Source organism: Rhineura floridana, chromosome 3 (genome assembly GCF_030035675.1).
Source record: "Rhineura floridana isolate rRhiFlo1 chromosome 3, rRhiFlo1.hap2, whole genome shotgun sequence".
NCBI classification, from domain to species: Eukaryota; Metazoa; Chordata; class Lepidosauria; order Squamata; family Rhineuridae; genus Rhineura; species Rhineura floridana.
In genome coordinates, this window is record NC_084482.1 from 202,567,361 (window position 1) to 202,584,339 (window position 16,979).

Genomic DNA, 16,979 nt, shown 5'->3' on the forward strand with positions numbered 1-16,979 from the left:
CAATTTCATATCTCATCTCAAGGTCTCCCTGAGCATTTTGATCAGGGGGACGATAGATCGTTCCCAGTATTAAGTCCCTCCTGGGGCATGGTATCACCACCCACAACGATTCTGTGGAGGAGTCTGCCTCTTTTGGGGTTTCGAGCTTGCTGGATTCAATGCCTTCTTTCACGTATAGAGCGACTCCGCCACCAATACGTCCTTCCCTGTCCTTCCGATATAGTTTATATCCAGGGATAACCGTATCCCACTGGTTTTCTCCATTCGCATTGAGACTGCAAAGCTGGGCCTGTCTGGCTGGTCCTGCACGTGGAACCGGTAGCATTTCAGAGAAAGCCACCTTGGAGGTCCTGGCTTTCAGCATCCTACCTAGCAACCTAAATTTTGCTTCCAGGACCTCACGGCTGCATTTCCCCATGTCGTTGGTGCCAACGTGCACTACGACCACTGACACCTCCCCAGCACTGTCTACCAAACTATCTAAACGACGGGCGATATCCGCAACCTTCGCACCAGGCAGGCAAAACACCTTGCGGTCTACACGCCCATCACACACCCCACTGTCTATGTTCCTAATGATCGAATCACCCACTACAAGGATCCCTCCACACCCTGGAGACATATCCTCGGCACGAGAGGATAGCCGCTCATCCCCCAAGGAATGGGTCCCTTCTAAGGGATCGTTTCCCTCTTCCTCAACTGGATGCTCTCCTTCCCCGAGACCATCGTTCTCCATGATAGCAGGAGAGCTATCATCGCTGGAGTGGGACACAGCTATAACGTCCCTGAAGGCCTCCTCCACACACCTCTCTGCCTCTCTCAGCTTTTCCAGGTCTGCCACCTTGGCCTCAAGGAAATGAAGTCGTTCCCAGAGAGCCAGGAGCTCATTGCACCGAGAGCACACCCACGACTTCTGTCCAACAGGCAGATAGTCGTACATGCTGCAGGCTGTGCAAAACACTGGAAAGCCCCCACACCCCTGCTGGCTTCTTACCTGCATAGTTTTGTTTAAGGTTTATTACGTCAATAGGTTGGAGACTGTGGTTTAGTTGAGGTCAGGGAACAGAAGGGCAGAGTGGGGGGCCCTGGCCTCCTCGCCCTGCTGCCGAACTCGCTCTGCTGCTTAACTTGCCTTGATGCTTTGTCAGCTGGGGCCTTGACGCTTTGTCAGCTGGGGCTCCCTCTAGCTCTAGCTAACTTTGTGCTGCTCTTTAATAGCTTCTGAGCAAGGAGGGGGTAAAAGAACAACTGGCTGTTCCATCTCCCATGCATCTGGAGGGCTTCCCCCCCCCTCGGCTTCCTCTTAGTGTATTCCAAAAAAAAGAAAAAAGCCAGGACCAAACAAAACTATTTTGAAGAAGTCAACGAATGCGGTTTAACTGTTGAGAGGCAGGGAAAGAGAGTCAGTTTCTGCCACTCTTTCCTCCAAGGGTTAAATGAACTGAGCTGTGGTTCCTAGAGAGGCAGGAAGTTGTAAAGTATGGGAGTGAGACCATCGTGAACGCGCTTCCTTTTCTTTTCCGGCAGGGAAATCGCCTTTGCGAGGTTCTTTTGTCAGGAGCAACGGAAGGCCGATTCGGGCGTGGAGAGGAGGACGAAACGCTAAAGGTGCAACATTGGGAGCGACTGGGGGAAACGGGCGGGTCGAGGATTCATTTCTGTTTGTTTGGGGGAAAGAGAGAAGCCCCCACCCAGACGGCATCTTAGGGAGGGGCTGAATCTGTCCACGCCCAGCTGCCCAGAGAGGCCGGAACGACCGCGCGGCTTCTAGGGCAGGAGCCTCTCTGAAGCCGCCCCCGGAGCTCAACTCTCCCGCTTTGTGAGATGGGGGGGGGGATAGAAGGCGCCTCTCAGCAAAGGGAAAAAAAGCTTTGCTGGGTTGGTTGAAGGGGGGAGCTCCCTCAAAAACGAGGGAAGCCTCCCTCCCAACAATCAAAACTTACACAACTGGATGCGGCTTGCTACTGTGAGAACACGATAAGACCTTAGAAGCTGCGTTTTATAGAGAAAGACCTTTGGGCCACCTCGCTTAGTATTGTCTACATTGACTGGCCGCGGCTCTCTAGGGTTCCAGACAGGAGGCTCCCAGACAGGAGGCTCCCAGCCTTACCTGAATGCGGGGATTGAATCAGGGACTTTCTGTGCACAAGGCAGATCCTCTACCATTGAGCTATGGCCCTTGGCCTGTCCACCAGGGATCTTCTAATATTCTTATGCAGAATGGGTCCCCAAGTGTTTTCAACTGTACCTTGTTCCTTTCATTCTCTTTTGGCATTCTCTCCCAGTATCCAGAGTCCATCAGAGTTGGCAGGATGCAGAGGAAACCACCTTCCTAGGCTGGAGAAACAGCTGTGCTGCTTTTGTGGGTGTGAAGTAAGGAGAGAGCCTCCCTTATAACAACTCAGTTAGGGGCGATTTCAAGGAAGCTGAGTTCCCACACCTCCTATTAAATCCATTGGTTGCTGTCTCCTTTCACTGCAATTCTTTGCCACCCCCTCTTATTGGTTATATATTTGAAGTAAAACAAAAGTGCATCAGACTTCTGGAAGTTCTGAGGCAAGCTATGTTCACCTAGGAAAAACTGCAGTTCCAGAAACTATTTCTCAGAGATTTACAACAAACCTCCTTGCTGACACCACTTACAAACTTTTAACACCAGTAGCTATGAGGAAGACAAGAGTTTTAGTCTTTGTTTTTGTTCTAATTATTAAACTCAAGATTTGTCCATAAATGTGGGTACTAGCAAGCTCAGAATTGGAGAAAGGGGAACTTCTCTCCAAGGTGAGGATTCTTGCTTCCAAGGATCCTTGCTAAGCTTGGCGATTTGTAATTTTCAGATCTCCAACAACTTGCATTTTGCCAGGATCTGTGGTCTCTTCTCTGCAGAACAGGTTATGTGCCCCTTCTGTAATTGTCCTTTTCTGGAATTCCTTTTTCTATTTATTTATTTATAAACATATTTGTATACTGCTATTTCATTTCAAAAAACATCACCCAGTAAAAATACAGTACAAACAAGATCAACCACTGCAAAGAGACATCTTAACTGCCTGCATAAGCCTGGTATGTTTTTAGCAGGCATTTAAAATCATAACAGAAAGTGTCTGCTGTATTTCTGTTGGCAGAGCATTCCAGAGAATTGGGCCAATAACACTAAAGGCTCAGTTTTGTGTCAATGTTAAATGAGCCCTGCCAACTCAACCGACAACTAGTGCTGCTCCAACAGATGATCTTGGTGATTGAGCTGGTTCAGCGGTCCCTAACATACCCTGGACCTAAGTTGTTCAGGGCTTTGCAAGGTAGTACAAGGACCTTGAACCTGGCTGTGTAGTGGATGAGCAGCCAGTGCAAATGTTTTAACAGATGTCATCAGCCATGTGCCTCCATCAGCAAACTGGTCGCCGCATTTTGCAGCAGCTGGAATTTCTGAACCAGGCCCAAGGGCAGCCCCACATAGAGCGCATTGCAGTAATCCAGCCTTGGGGTTACCAACACATGGACTGCAGTGGTCAGGTTATGCTTGTCCAGGAACAGCCGTAGCTGAGGAACCAGACAAAACTGACAAAAGGCACTTCTAGCCACAGAGGATACTTGAGTCTCTAGTGACAAAGATGAATCAAGGTTTATCCTTAAGCTGCTGTCCTGCTCCTTCAGAGGAGCTGAATCCTATCTAGAATTGGTCATTTGCCTATTTCTTGGACATAAGAACCATCTACCTAAAGAGCCTCTGCCCACAACTCAAGCACATTTTATTGGCCTTCATCTAGTCCACTACAGCATTCAGACTCCATTCCAGAGCATTACCAGCCTCTTCTCATTCAGATGTTATGGAGAAATGTTACTGCTGACAACTTGCTGCAAAGCTCCTAATGACCGCCCCCAACAGCTTCATATAAATGTTAAATAGCACTGGGGAGAGAGCAGTACCCTATGGAACCCCACAGCACAAGTGCCAGGGGACTGAGGAACACTCACCCAGTCCTCCTGTCTTGACACGGTCCTTAAGGTAAGAGCAGAACCATCCTCATACAGTGCCTCTGATACCCATCCGACTGAGTTGGTCTAGGCGGATACTATGGTCTATGGTATCAAATGATGCTGAGAGATCAAGCAGAAGTAACAGGGCGCACTCCCCCGTGTCGCTCACAATATAGGTCATCCATCAGGACGACCAGGGCTGATTCTGTTTTGAAACTGGGTCTGAAACCGGATTGGAATAGATCTAGATAATCAGTCTCATCCAAGAATACTTGCAGTTGCTCTACAAACACCTTCATCACCACCTTTACCAAAAATGGGGTGTTTTCGACCAGTATGTAGTTGTTACACTTCTTCCTTTGTTGCTTTTGCTGTGCCAGGATGGCTCCAGGGAGACACGACCAAATTCTTCATACCAGAACAGGCTGATCCAGTCCTTTAAAACCGGCAACAGATCTTTTTCCTCCTCTATGCTTCTCATACCTTCTTAAAATGCCTTTTTGTTTCTTCCCTTTTTTCTCTCTCTTCCCATTTCCTCCCAAAGGTTTGCACAAATCCCTTCAGGCTTCCACTGAATCCTCAGCCTGTTATTTTAGCCTTCTTCCCCTACTTTTCTTAAGAAAGCCAAATAGCTTACAATGTTGCCTGCTTTGAGCTCTCCAAAACTGAACTCGATGGCTTTCACCAGTCACCCCACAATTTCCCTCATTTACTAAAATCGCTAAATTGTGCCCCCCTTCCCCTCTTTCCCCATCTTTTTCCAAAGTGTATTGGTCTGTCTGTCTCATATACAGCTGATGTTTTCAAACCATTTCTCTTGCTGTGGGCAGGCAGCCCCCCAAACCTCCTGGCTACGCTTGTCTATGTCAATTAACATCTGTTCACGTATTATAATAAGTATGATAATCCCCTTTAGATGCAATAAAATGCCTTTGAATTTATGTTTACTATCTTTAGGATGCTGACTTCTGGGGTGCATTCAGGTTTCAGTGCCAAAAAAGACCTAAAAGGGATGTGAGGGTTGTAGGCCAGCTGCATGCATCATAACATTGTAATAAATACAGTAAATAACAATCAGATCAGAGAATGGTTTGCCTGATAGTTATTTGGAGGGAAAAAAGAATATGGTCAGCAATGATAAGAAACATGACTGGCTGTGTTTATATGGAACTTTGTTAAGAGATTCTGGATTGGATTTGAGAATGTTTGCTCCCTTGGGGGACAGGTCAAGCTAATCCTGCCATTTCTGCCATTTATGGCCCTGCAGTGACAAAACAAGCCCAGGGTGGGTGCTGTGAGCTCAGATGAGGTACGGGAGGGATGATCAGGGAGCAATGCAGGGGAGAGCCTGGGTGCCTCCTTCTGTGTCCTTGGTTATCTAGAATAAAACGCCTCTTTCCCTTTACTTTTGGCACTCCAAGATGTTAAGCTAACCAAGTAAGAAGGTGGTGGAATATGGAAACGGACTGCCTTCAAGTTGATTCTGACTTACGGCGACCCTATGAATAGGGTTTTCATGGTGAGCGGTATTGAGAGGTGGTTTACCATTGCCTTCTTCTGTGGCTGAGAGGCAGTGTGGACCAAGGTCACCCAGTGAGTTTCATGGCTGTGTGGGGATTCAAACCCTGGTCTCCCAGGTCATAGTCCAACACCTAACCAAACACTGGTGGTAAATGCTCTTAAATCTCTTGCCTGGAGACTTAAATCTTGCAAGAATCCTGAAAAAATAAAATAAAGAACATGCACACAGTTAGCCCGTTACCAACTACCCTTTCAAACTGGGGGCAACGGTGTCTGCCTGGAGATGATTTTTTTTGGGGGGAGGGGATATATATAGGGGAGATTATTTCTGTGTTGAGAATCTTTTTCTGTCTTTCAGAGGCTGGTGTCCCTTGCTGTGTATTTCCCCAAAGGGGGGGAGTGAGATCTCTTGGATCCAGGCCAAAGAGCTCTGTCCAAAGAAGTCATGTGGGAGTATTATGAGAATGTGGCCTCTCTGGGTAAGGACAGTTTTTCTTGATTCAGAGATGCTGAAGGGGAAAATTTCTCTTCTTAGGATTCTTTACCGCACTTTAAGGGTGCCAGTGTGGAAAGGGGTGGCTGGGCCAGTTGCTCTGGTGATGCATCATCATTCTCCTTCTGTGGCCCAGTCCCAAAATCAGATGAGGTGGTAAACCTCAAAGTCTTGCTGGAGATGCATAGGGTTTAATTCTCTCTCTACCCCCCACCCCCCAGTATTAGATCTATATTTTTAGTGTGACAGGATCTAGTCTAGCTGTCTCCCTAATGTGAGGGCTGGGTGTATGGTTTTTATTTTTAGTTTTGGGTGACATCAACTGATGAGTCAGGGGACAAGGTTCAATCCTGCTGGGCGCTGCTCTGCCAGTGAGTTCCCTGTGGGGAATGTGTTACGACATGTGCTCTTGGGAACCTGAGTGTGTGAATTTGTCACGCTCATGTCCCATGAAACACACCTCCTTGAGAGGAGGGGATCTTTTGCTAGGGATAAAACAAGCGCTTTGCCCTGAAATGTGCCTAAATGGTGTATCTATCCCCAAGAAATGCAGGTCCAAACCAAAATAAAGCAAAGCTTTCTTTTATTGAGAGAAAGAGTAGAATAGCATTACAGAATTACTTGGGTGCGTGGCAGCATTAATGATTAATATCCTAACCCATTCATTATACTAAAGAAATCAAAGGACCCTATTACTATAAGTGGTGAAAGGTAGGAGAGATTACCTATCCTATGCCCAGAGGGGTGGTTGAATACAGTTAAAGCTATGTGGAAGAGCTCTGATCCAAAACCAGGAAGGAATCTCCTGGTCTCAAGGTTTTGCACCGAGACCCGGAGTCTCCCCGGTTCTGTCCCTGCAGTCCTTGATGCGTCCCTTGAGAGCATCGTACACGTGTGTGGGAGCTCTGATGTTCCTTGCTCCCCCTTCCTCCTCCTTTCTTCCTCTAGATTCAAGCTTTGGTTTTTAAAAGACTTTTTCCTCTCTCCCCCTCCTGCCAAGGAGGGTATGAAAGTCTGGTGATGTTGTGTATGTGTGTGTGTATCTCTGACCCTGAAAACTAAGGCGCCTAACGAACAATAGGATTCACTGTGGGTGAGGGAAATCTGCCAAAGGAAGAGATAACATTTATGCAGAACATTTATGCAGTTAGTTACTTTTTGTGTCTCAACAGCTGTCCTTGTTACCCTTCGCACAAAACCTCTGGAACGTATCACCAGCCATACCATTAAGTGGGGGGGTGTGAGAGTGGGAGTTATAGTTCCTGGCCTTGCACCTCCTGGGTTCCACTTGAACCAAAATGGGGTTAGCCAAGCAATCGTAACAAATGTGCTAACAAAGCAGATCCCTGAGTAGAGCAGGATTAAATCCTCCGCTCATCAGACCCACCCCCACAGGACAGGTTTGACAAATAGGCAAGACTGCCCACCTATTTATTTACTTATGAGTTAAAAGATTTGTATACCCCTTTTCTGTTAAAAACAAACAAAGCGGTTTACAACACGTTAAAAAAACAACCATAGAATAAAAACATTAAAAATACAATAGAAACAAAGGTTAACTGTTGCAAAAAAAGGCATCTTCTTAATTGCCTGCATGAGCCTGGCAGAAGAGAAAGGTTTTCAGCAGGCGCTTAACAGTTGAAACAGAAGGCTCCTGCTGAATCTCTGTTGGCAGAGCATTCCAGAGAACTGGGCACTGATGACACTGCAGGCTCCATTTCATGTCACTGTCAAATGAGCCTCGCCAACTCATCATGACGACATCAACTGGCCCCATGAGATGATTGACAGGGAGGTGCCCCACCTGCCTGTCAAAGTTGGCTCACTAGGCAGGGTGGGGTGGGGGGAAGGAGATAAAGATGTTGCCTACTGTGCTAAAAGCATGCCTCACTCTGCTTATGAAAAGCCTGCAAGCAGCACCTGAGCTCAACAGTACTCTCCACGCTGCCATTACTTTCCGCCTAAAAAACCATGTTGTTTTAAAAATTACACACTCCATAAAGGAAGGCAGACTCAGTCTTCATGTCTGTCTGTTACCTACGTCTGCATAGAATAGTGTAGCTGCTGAGGGCCTGGGGAGAGGGCTGTAGCCTATGGAGGGTCCCAAGGGTCAGATAGAGAACCCTGGTGGGCCACATTCACGCTCTCGCGGTGGAGGTTCCCCACCCCAGCGGCAGCAGAAGCTCTCCCTAGTGCTCCATTTCCTCCTGTAGTGCCAGCTAATTCTCCAACAGCAAGAAGGTTGATGATGGTTAGTGATGATGACTGCCTAAAGATGGATATGCAATCATCTTTAGGCAGTTGTAGTGGACGTCTTCTTATCAAGGACCCCAAAACCAGGACTTTTTGTTGTTGTTGTTATCCCAACGTCCTTATGAACCACCTGCATCTTGAGAGAAAAGCATCCTTATAAACAAGCCCATATTTGGGTTCATAGCACATGCAGCTTTGTGTCCTTACAAGGCAGGGATGGTGTGCCTTCTGCCCTCCAGATGTTGCTGGACTCCAGTTATGCTTGACCATTGACCATGCTGTCAGGGGTTGATGGGTATTGGGAGTCCAGTAGCATCTGGAGGGCCTCATCCTCCCCCCAATTAAGATGGATTTTAGCCAGAGTTTGGCAGGGTCATTTTAGAAAGGAACAAGTTCCAGTTCACCCTTTTATAAAACAAACAAGTTCAGTTCAAATTTTCCAAATGAATATGAACTAGAAACGTTTCAGGGTGCTGTGGTAAAGTACAGAGTCCACAAGTAAATCAGGGGCCACACAAAAGTAATAAGATATCTGACAGACAGCATTGATTTATGACTGTAAACCGCCCAGAGAGCTTCAGCTATGGGGTGGTATATAAGTACGATAAATAAATAATTTCATGTCCATACTAGAAAAGGCTTGGCATGTTTAATTTCTGCCTGACACAAGCTATAACAGGCACAAGGCATCAATCACTTCATTCCTGCACCTGTACTTCTCGCTGCAAGCTGCTCCTGTTGGAAAAGAATGAATCTCTCTCAGATAAGATAACACGAAATGCCTCACACCCCTTCCTTCTGATTGCTTAGCAGGAGTGGTTAAGTGACTAAGCGTCCTCAGCAAGAGCAGCCCCTCTGTATCTGCCTAATAAGCCTTAGAATATCGCCTCCACAATTTGTTTTCTAATTTTCTTATATAGGTATCTGACTTACTTTTTTTAAAAATGAAAGCTAAGAGTCTGGCCCCTGCTGGTGGGATGATGTTGAAGGGAATGGACATGCATATGAACTAGAATCCGTTCATACTCCAAAATGATCTTTATTCACCTTTAGTTTACCCTGCAATATAGGAACTACTGTCAGCTGCTTTCAAAGATTTTTAGATTAGTCCAGTGAGGTTCATTGAGTTCAGTTACTTAATTCCAAGCTGGTGTAAGCTACATTCAGTAGCTTTGGACAGTTTTTGGAGTAACCACAAGCCCAGGCATCAGCATAATGTTCAGCAGTGGAGGTTGGTCCACTAGGGTTACTGGGGCACAGCCCTCCCAAGGAGAATGTCAAACATTTATTAACACCGCCCAAAAAAATCTTAAAGCTATGATTTCTTTCCTATCACACACACATTTTATACTATTATTAGAGAAGCTCTGCAAACATTTCTCTCAATCTACTGTTCTCTGGCCAGTCAGGTCTCTGCAGCACTCAGCTAATCCTAATCCAGAAGTGTAGTTATGGCAAAGAGGTCCCTCCCATGTGTGTCTGAAGAGAAAACTCATATGACTAACATTTGAATTGGATGAGGACTGCCTACTTTCCAGTCCAGGTTAGAAATGCTCCTATACCATCTGTTTTTATGAGGGCTAACCCAGCAGCCTCAGTATAGGCCTACCTTGAAGGGCAATTAGAGAATGCTCAGAGGTATTTCCTTGAAGGCCTCAACAGAGAAGACAGCAATGTTTAGGAAAGGAGGTTCCTATAACCTGTTTGGCTGTTTATATGTTTTCCAGTCTGGCTTGAAACATTTGAATGTCAAAACATTTTTTTAAAACTTAAAGTTTTCTGTATTTGCACAATGTTGTGATCCTACTCTTTTGCACTGACATTTTGGCTGACATTTTGTGTTACGCCACACCCTCACAGCAGCCCTTTTTTGCTATGCCATGCTGCCACAGCAGCCATTTTGTGAGTGGTGCCCATGACGCATCATCATAATTCCAGACGTGCCCCTGGATCTAAAAAGGTTGGCAACTACTGACCTCAAGGGTCCCTGAACATCAGTGGTGGGTGATGCTCACTAGACCTGGTTGTGGAGGTCATGGGGTGTGGCCAACAAGCAGCCACAGGGCTGTGGCCAAATTGTTCTGGTATTCTCCCCATCCTTCTCTGTTGCAAAGCTACTGTGGACACTTAAATTTTGCAATTGTATAATTAGTTGTTGTTATGTGCCTTCAAGTTGATTATGACTTATGGTGACCCTATGAACCAACTACCTCTACTAGCATCTGTTATAAACCACCATGTTCAGATCTTGTAAGTTCAGGTCTATTGCTTTTTTTATGGAATCAATCCATCTTTTGTTTGGTCTTCCTCTTTTTCTACTCCCTTCTATTTTTCTCAGCATTATTGTCTTCTAGTGAATGAGGTCTTCTCATTATGTGTCCAAAGTATGATAACCTCAGTTTCTTCATTTTAGTTTCTACTGATAGTTCTGGTTTAATTTGTTCTAACACCCAGTTATTTGTCTTCTTTGCGGTCTCACTGAATCCTATGGTGATTGCTCCCTGATAAGTATGTACAGGATTACAGCCTGAATTGGTTAATCTTAAAGGTGCCACTCAGGACTGTTAAGAAGGGACCCACACATTTCCAGACCTATGGGAAAACATTATTCTGTGACACAACTAGGATATTCAGGCCTACAAACATTGGACTTTGCATGTAGGTCCTCAGCAAATCCAACGTGTGGCTGTCTACAGGGACAGACTTGCCTGGATGGAGTGTGCAGGCAGGGGGCAATCCTATTTCAAAGTGTATCTATCATCTCACTTGATGCCTTGATTTTCATACTTTGTTACCCATTTTGCTGGATTTCACCCAAATTCCAGCCATGCCACCTGGTGCTCATCTGTACCATTATATAACCCTGAAATGGTCGGCCACAGAAAAAGTAGCCCTGTATCTCTTTCATATTGGTAGCCCAGCTACGTCCCTATCTGGACAGGGAGGACCTCACCTCAGTTGTCCATGCTCTGGTAACCTCTCGATTGGATTACTGCAATGCGCTCTACGTAGGGCTGCCTTTGAAGACGGTTGGGAAACTACAGCTTGTGCAAAACGCGGCGGCCAGGCTGATAACGAGGACCAGGCGGTCCGAACGTATAACACCTGTTCTGGCCCGCTTGCATTGGCTACCTATATGTTTCCGGGCCAGATTCAAAGTGTTGGTTTTAACCTATAATGCCTTATACGGTGCGGGATCACAATACCTCCTGGAACGCCTTCCCGATATGAACCTGCCCGTACACTACGTTCAACATCGAAGGCCCTCCTCCGAGTTCCGACTCAGAGAGGCTCGGAGGATGGTTACAAGAACCAGGGCCTTCTCAGTGGTGGCCCCTGAATTGTGGAATAGTCTTCCCGTTGAGGTGCGCTTGGCGCCGACATTGCTATCTTTTCGGCGCCAAGTTAAAACCTTTCTCTTTGCTCAGGCATTTTAGTTTAATATGTTCAATTTGGTTTTAGATTTGTGGTTTTTTTATATATGTTTTTGTACTGATTTATGTGATTTTATTCTATATACTTTCTGTTGTACACCGCCCAGAGAGCTATGCTAGTGGGGCGGTATAAAAATTTAACAAATAAATAAATAAATAAATAAAATATTAATACACTGTTTCCTAGTTTCACCAAGGCCTAGTAACTAGAGTAACGTTTACTGGGTTGTTTATTGGTAATCTGGTCTGTATTTCATTATTTTATGATGTTTTAATGATTTAATTGTACACCATGATATTTTTAATAAGTTGGTTTATAAGTAATCCAATGAAATAAATAGATAAATCTGCCTTTTCTTACATTCTAGGATTCAAAGAGAGAATTCTCCACATTCCACAAAAATAGTTGGGCCTGCTTTGAGAACTGATATACACAGGATGAGAGAGCTGTGGCCCTCCAGATGTTGCTTCCATCAGCCCTGACGATTGACTGTGCTTCCTCGTACTGACAGGAGGTAAGAGTCTAAGAACATCTGGAGGGCCATAGGTTCCCCACCCTCATTATAAGACGTAGTCCTGTTGCAGTTTCTTGACCGACATTCTTCTGTTCTGTTGACAATAGCACATGAGTAATATGAATTGTATTGTTTTCTTTTTTCTTCCCCAGCAGGTCATGAGAAGGACAATGAGAGATATATGGAGCCATCTGAGGAGTCATCTGAAACAGTCAAGCATGAAGTGGGAAAAGAGACATTTGGAGATCATAAGGAATCAGAAAGATAGGACAGAAAGCAGTCAAATATTTGGAGGAAGAAATACTCTGCATCTCTGTGTTCAGAACTCCATGAACTTCCACAAGATCCCAAAAGAAAGAGAACGAAACAGTGTCTAGTGTGTGAGAAAATATTCAGAGACAAATCAACACTAAATAATCACTGCAGAACCCACACAGGGGAGAAATCATATACATGCATGGAATGTGGAAAGTGCTTCAGCCAGAGTGCAAACTTTCCTAGACATCAAAGAACCCACACAGGGGAGAAACCATATAAATGTATGGAGTGTGGAAAGTGCTTTAGTGATAGTGGAAGTCTGTCTTTACATGAAAGAACTCACACAGGGGAGAAACCATATAAATGCATGGAATGTGGAAAGTGCTTCAGCCAGAATGCAAACCTTCATGCACATCAAAGAACCCACACAGGGGAGAAACCATTTAAATGTATGGAATGTGGAAAGTGCTTTGGACAGAATACAAGTCTTATAGCACATCAAATAACCCACACAGGAGAGAAACCATATGAATGTATGGAGTGTGGAAAGTGCTTTAGTGGTAGTAGAAGTCTGTCTTCACATGAAAGAACCCACACTGGGGAAAAACCATATAAATGCATGGAATGTGGAAAGTGCTTCAGCCAGAGTGCAAACCTTCATGCACATCAAAGAACCCACACAGGGGAGAAACCATATAAATGTATGGAATGTGGAAAGTGCTTTGGACAGAGTGCAAGCCTTATTGCACATCAAATAACCCACACAGGAGAGAAACCATATCGATGTATGGAGTGTGGAAAGTGCTTTAGTGGTAGTGGAGGTCTGTCTTTACATCAAAGAACCCACACTGGGGAAAAACCATATAAATGCATGGAGTGTGGAAAGAGCTTCTGTGTGAGCAATAACCTTATTACACATCAAATAACCCACACCGGAGAGAAACCATATAAATGTATGGAGTGTGGAAAGTGCTTCAACCAGTGTGCAAACCTGAATGCACATCAAAGAACCCACAGAGGGGAGAAACCATATAAATGCATGGAATGTGGAAAGTGCTTTAGTGGTACTGGAAGTCTGTCTTTACATGAAAGGACTCACACAGGGGAGAAACCATATAAATGCATGGAGTGTGGAAAGTGCTTCAGCCAGAGTGCAAACCTTAATACGCATCAAAGAACCCACCGAGCGGAGAAACCATATAAATGTATGGAATGTGGAAAGTGCTTCAGCCAGAGTGCAAACCTTACTAAACATCAAAGAACCCACACAGGGGAGACGCCTTATAAATGCATGGAATGTGGAAAGTGCTTCAGCCAGATTGCACACATTAATATACATCATAGAACTCACACAGAGGAGAAACCTTATCATTGTCTAGTGTGTGGGAAGTGCTTTCATGATAGTGGAAGCCTTACTAAACATCAAAGAACCCACACAGGAGAGAAACCATATAAATGCATGGAGTGTGGAAAGTGCTTCAGCCAGAGTGCAAATCTTAATACACATCAAAGAACCCACACAGGAGAGAAACCTTATAAATGCATGGACTGTGGAAAGAGATTCATCAGTAATCAAAAACTTACTTCACATGAAAGAATACACACTGGGGAGAAACCATATAAATGTATGGTGTGTGGAAAGTGCTTCAGCCAGATTGCCCATGTTAATAGACATCAGAGAACTCACACAGAGGAGAAACCATACAAATGTCTAGTGTGTGGGAAATGCTTCCATAATAGCGGGAACCTTACTAAACATGAAAGAACTCACACAGAGGAGAAACCACATAAATGTACTGAATGTGGAAAAAGGTTCAGGGTAAACAGTAACCTTACTAAACATCAAAGAACCCACACAGGGGAGAAACCATTTAAATGTATGGAATGTGGGAAGTGCTTTAGCCAGAGTGCAAACCTTACAAAACATCAAAGAACCCACACAGGGGAGAAACCTTACTAAACATCAAAGAATCCACACACAGGACAAACCAAACATACGGAATGTGGAAAGTGCTTTATCAAGACTGCAAACATTACTAAACATGAAAGAACACAAACAGGAAAGAACCCATATGAATGTATGGAGTATGGAAAGGCCTTCAGACAGCATTAACATCTTAATTCACATGAAAGACCCCACCCAGGAGAACAACCATATAACTACATGAAATATGGAAAAAAACTTCACTGCCATCCAGACTCTTACCTATACCAGAGAAACCATTTGAATATATGGAATGAGGAAAGAGCTTCAACTCTAGTTGAAACCTGAATATACATTAAAGAACCCATACGGGGAGAAGCCACTGAAATGCACCGAGTCTGGGAAGGGCTTCAATGTGAGCAGTATTCTTACTTCACATTGAAGAACCCACACAGGAGAGAAACCTTATAAGTGCATGGAGTGTGGAAAGAGCTTCAACTCTAGTGGAAACCTGAATATACATAAAAGAACCCATACGGGGAGAAGCCATTGAAATGCACCAAGTGTGGGAAGAGCTTCAATGTGATCAGTATTCTTCACATGAAAGAACCCACACAGGAGAGAAACCTTATAAGTGCATGGAGTGTGGAAAGAGCTTCAGGTCTAGTGGAAACCTTAACTTACATAAAAGAACCCATACAGGGGAGAAACTATTTAAATATCTAATGTGTGGAAAGTGCTTCCAAGATGGCGGAATCCTTAATAAACATCAATGAATGCACACGGGAGAGGCCAAATAAATGCATAGAATGTGGAAAGGTCTTGAACTTCCCAGGAGGATCGCTCCGCCTGTGCTGCCTCTGGGACGGGCTCCCGTCTTGGTGGAAACTTTCAGTTTTAAAACCAGTCAGAAGGGCTTTTTGACTGGGGAAAATTTCTTCCAGATAAGGAAGAAACGTAGAGATTTTCCACAGAGCTTTGTTGTGTTTGTTGGAGGCTGGAATTCTGTGAAAGAAGGTCTTCCAGCAGCTCGGAGGGAGCTAGGATTTCCAACCAGCTCAACTGATTAAGTGAGCCGTTTTTTTTTCTTCAAAGAAAAACGGATTAACAGGCAAGCATCCTCCTGTCTTTTCTCATTATTTTGTTATCAATACAGCTAAAGAGATTTGTCAAAGAACCAGCAATTAAGAAAGCCTGGGTGAGTCATAGCTTTCTCTTTTATTCACGGAGCTAAGGGGAAGAAAATAGAAATAGTTTATCTTTATATTCAGACCCAGTGCCTGCAGGAAGAAGGAGAACATCGCCACCCAGGGAAAGAGAGCCTGCTGTTGCTGCTGCTGTTGGAACACCACCTCCACCACCCTTCCCAGTGGGACTGCTGCCTGGCAGACGTGCCTCCTGCAGGACCAGGTCCCAGGTACCCAGCCAGCTGTGACTAATTTCCATCACCTGTCCTTCTTTGGAGGGATACATAAGCCGGCTGGCTGAGGTGGCCTGGGAGACCCAGTGCCTGCAGGAAGAAGGAGAACATCGCCACCCAGGGAAGGAGAGCCTGCTGTTGCTGCTGCTGTTGGAACACCACCTCCACCACCCTTCCCAGTGGGACTGCTGCCTGGCAGACATGCCTCCTGCAGGACCAGGTCCCAGGTACCCAGCCAGCTGTGACTAATTTCCATCACCTGTCCCTCTTTGGAGGGATACATAAGCCGGCTGGCTGAGGTGGCCTGGGTTTTTGTCTTTTGTTTTTTTGTTTTTGTTTTCTTTTGGGTGCCATTGGTTTTAGCTATGGGTGGGTTCGGTTTCATTTTATATTGTAGTTCTTGGGTTTTTATGTAGTTTGTATGTTGTATTTTACTTTATCTTGTACGCCGCCTAGAGTGGCCGCTTGTGTGGCCAGATAGGCGGCCTAGAAATAAAATTTATTATTATTATTATTTATTTTTATTGCAAAAAGCTGGCATGGAATTCAGCATTATAAAGATTACAGACGGCTGAGGGGTTTCTAATTTAAAGAGAAAAAATTTTTTTTTGATTTATAAGACTTTTGAGTAATATATGTCTGGGACTATTTTCCGGTTTACTTTTTTTTTTTTTGACGAATCTGCTCATTCTTCCTGCTACTAATTATTTGGATGCTGTGAATTAAAGTTGTTTTGGCACTTTTGGACATACAAGAGATAAGACAGTTCGTCTTGTCTAGAGGGTGACGTCAGCTGGCTTGAAAGATTAACTCCTTTGTAACTGGATAAAGAAATAAACTGTTCTTTGCTTGGGACATTGGAAATTGAAGGGATTGTGTTTTTTTTTGGTTTTAAGAATGACAATCAAGGTGGTTGAGATCATGGATGTACAAGAAGGGACTTTCTCTTTAGATATGTTTCAGAAAATAATGAATGAGATTAAGCTAACAAAACAAGAACTCAGACATAACAGACAAGTGATGATAAGTGAATTTGGCGAAATGAGACAGGAGCTGAAAGAAATTCAGGATTCTATGAGAAAGGAGAACAAAGATAAATTTGGAAAATTAAAAAAGGATGAAAGAAAAATTAAAGGGAAGGTTCAAGCCCTGGAGATTGGATTAAATATGGTCTTGGAAAAAG

At 44.5% G+C, this 16,979-nt stretch overlaps 1 protein-coding gene and 1 long non-coding RNA gene across 2 annotated transcripts in view; both read left to right on the plus strand.

The window, feature by feature from the left end:
• LOC133381162 (zinc finger protein 91-like) overlaps positions 1–16,651 on the plus strand; it is a 141,888-nt gene extending 125,237 nt beyond the window's left edge. The window contains exon 10 of the mRNA XM_061619808.1: positions 12,696–16,651. Coding sequence (XP_061475792.1) covers positions 12,696–14,412 — 1,717 coding nt within the window. The 3' untranslated portion in view covers positions 14,413–16,651. The remainder of the gene's footprint in view (positions 1–12,695) is intronic.
• Positions 1,492–12,555, plus strand: LOC133381163 (uncharacterized). Its single transcript, XR_009761633.1, has 4 exons — positions 1,492–1,608; positions 5,858–5,978; positions 12,048–12,194; positions 12,347–12,555. It is a non-coding gene; the product is annotated as an uncharacterized LOC133381163 (long non-coding RNA).
• Positions 16,652–16,979: the final 328 nt, after the last annotated feature.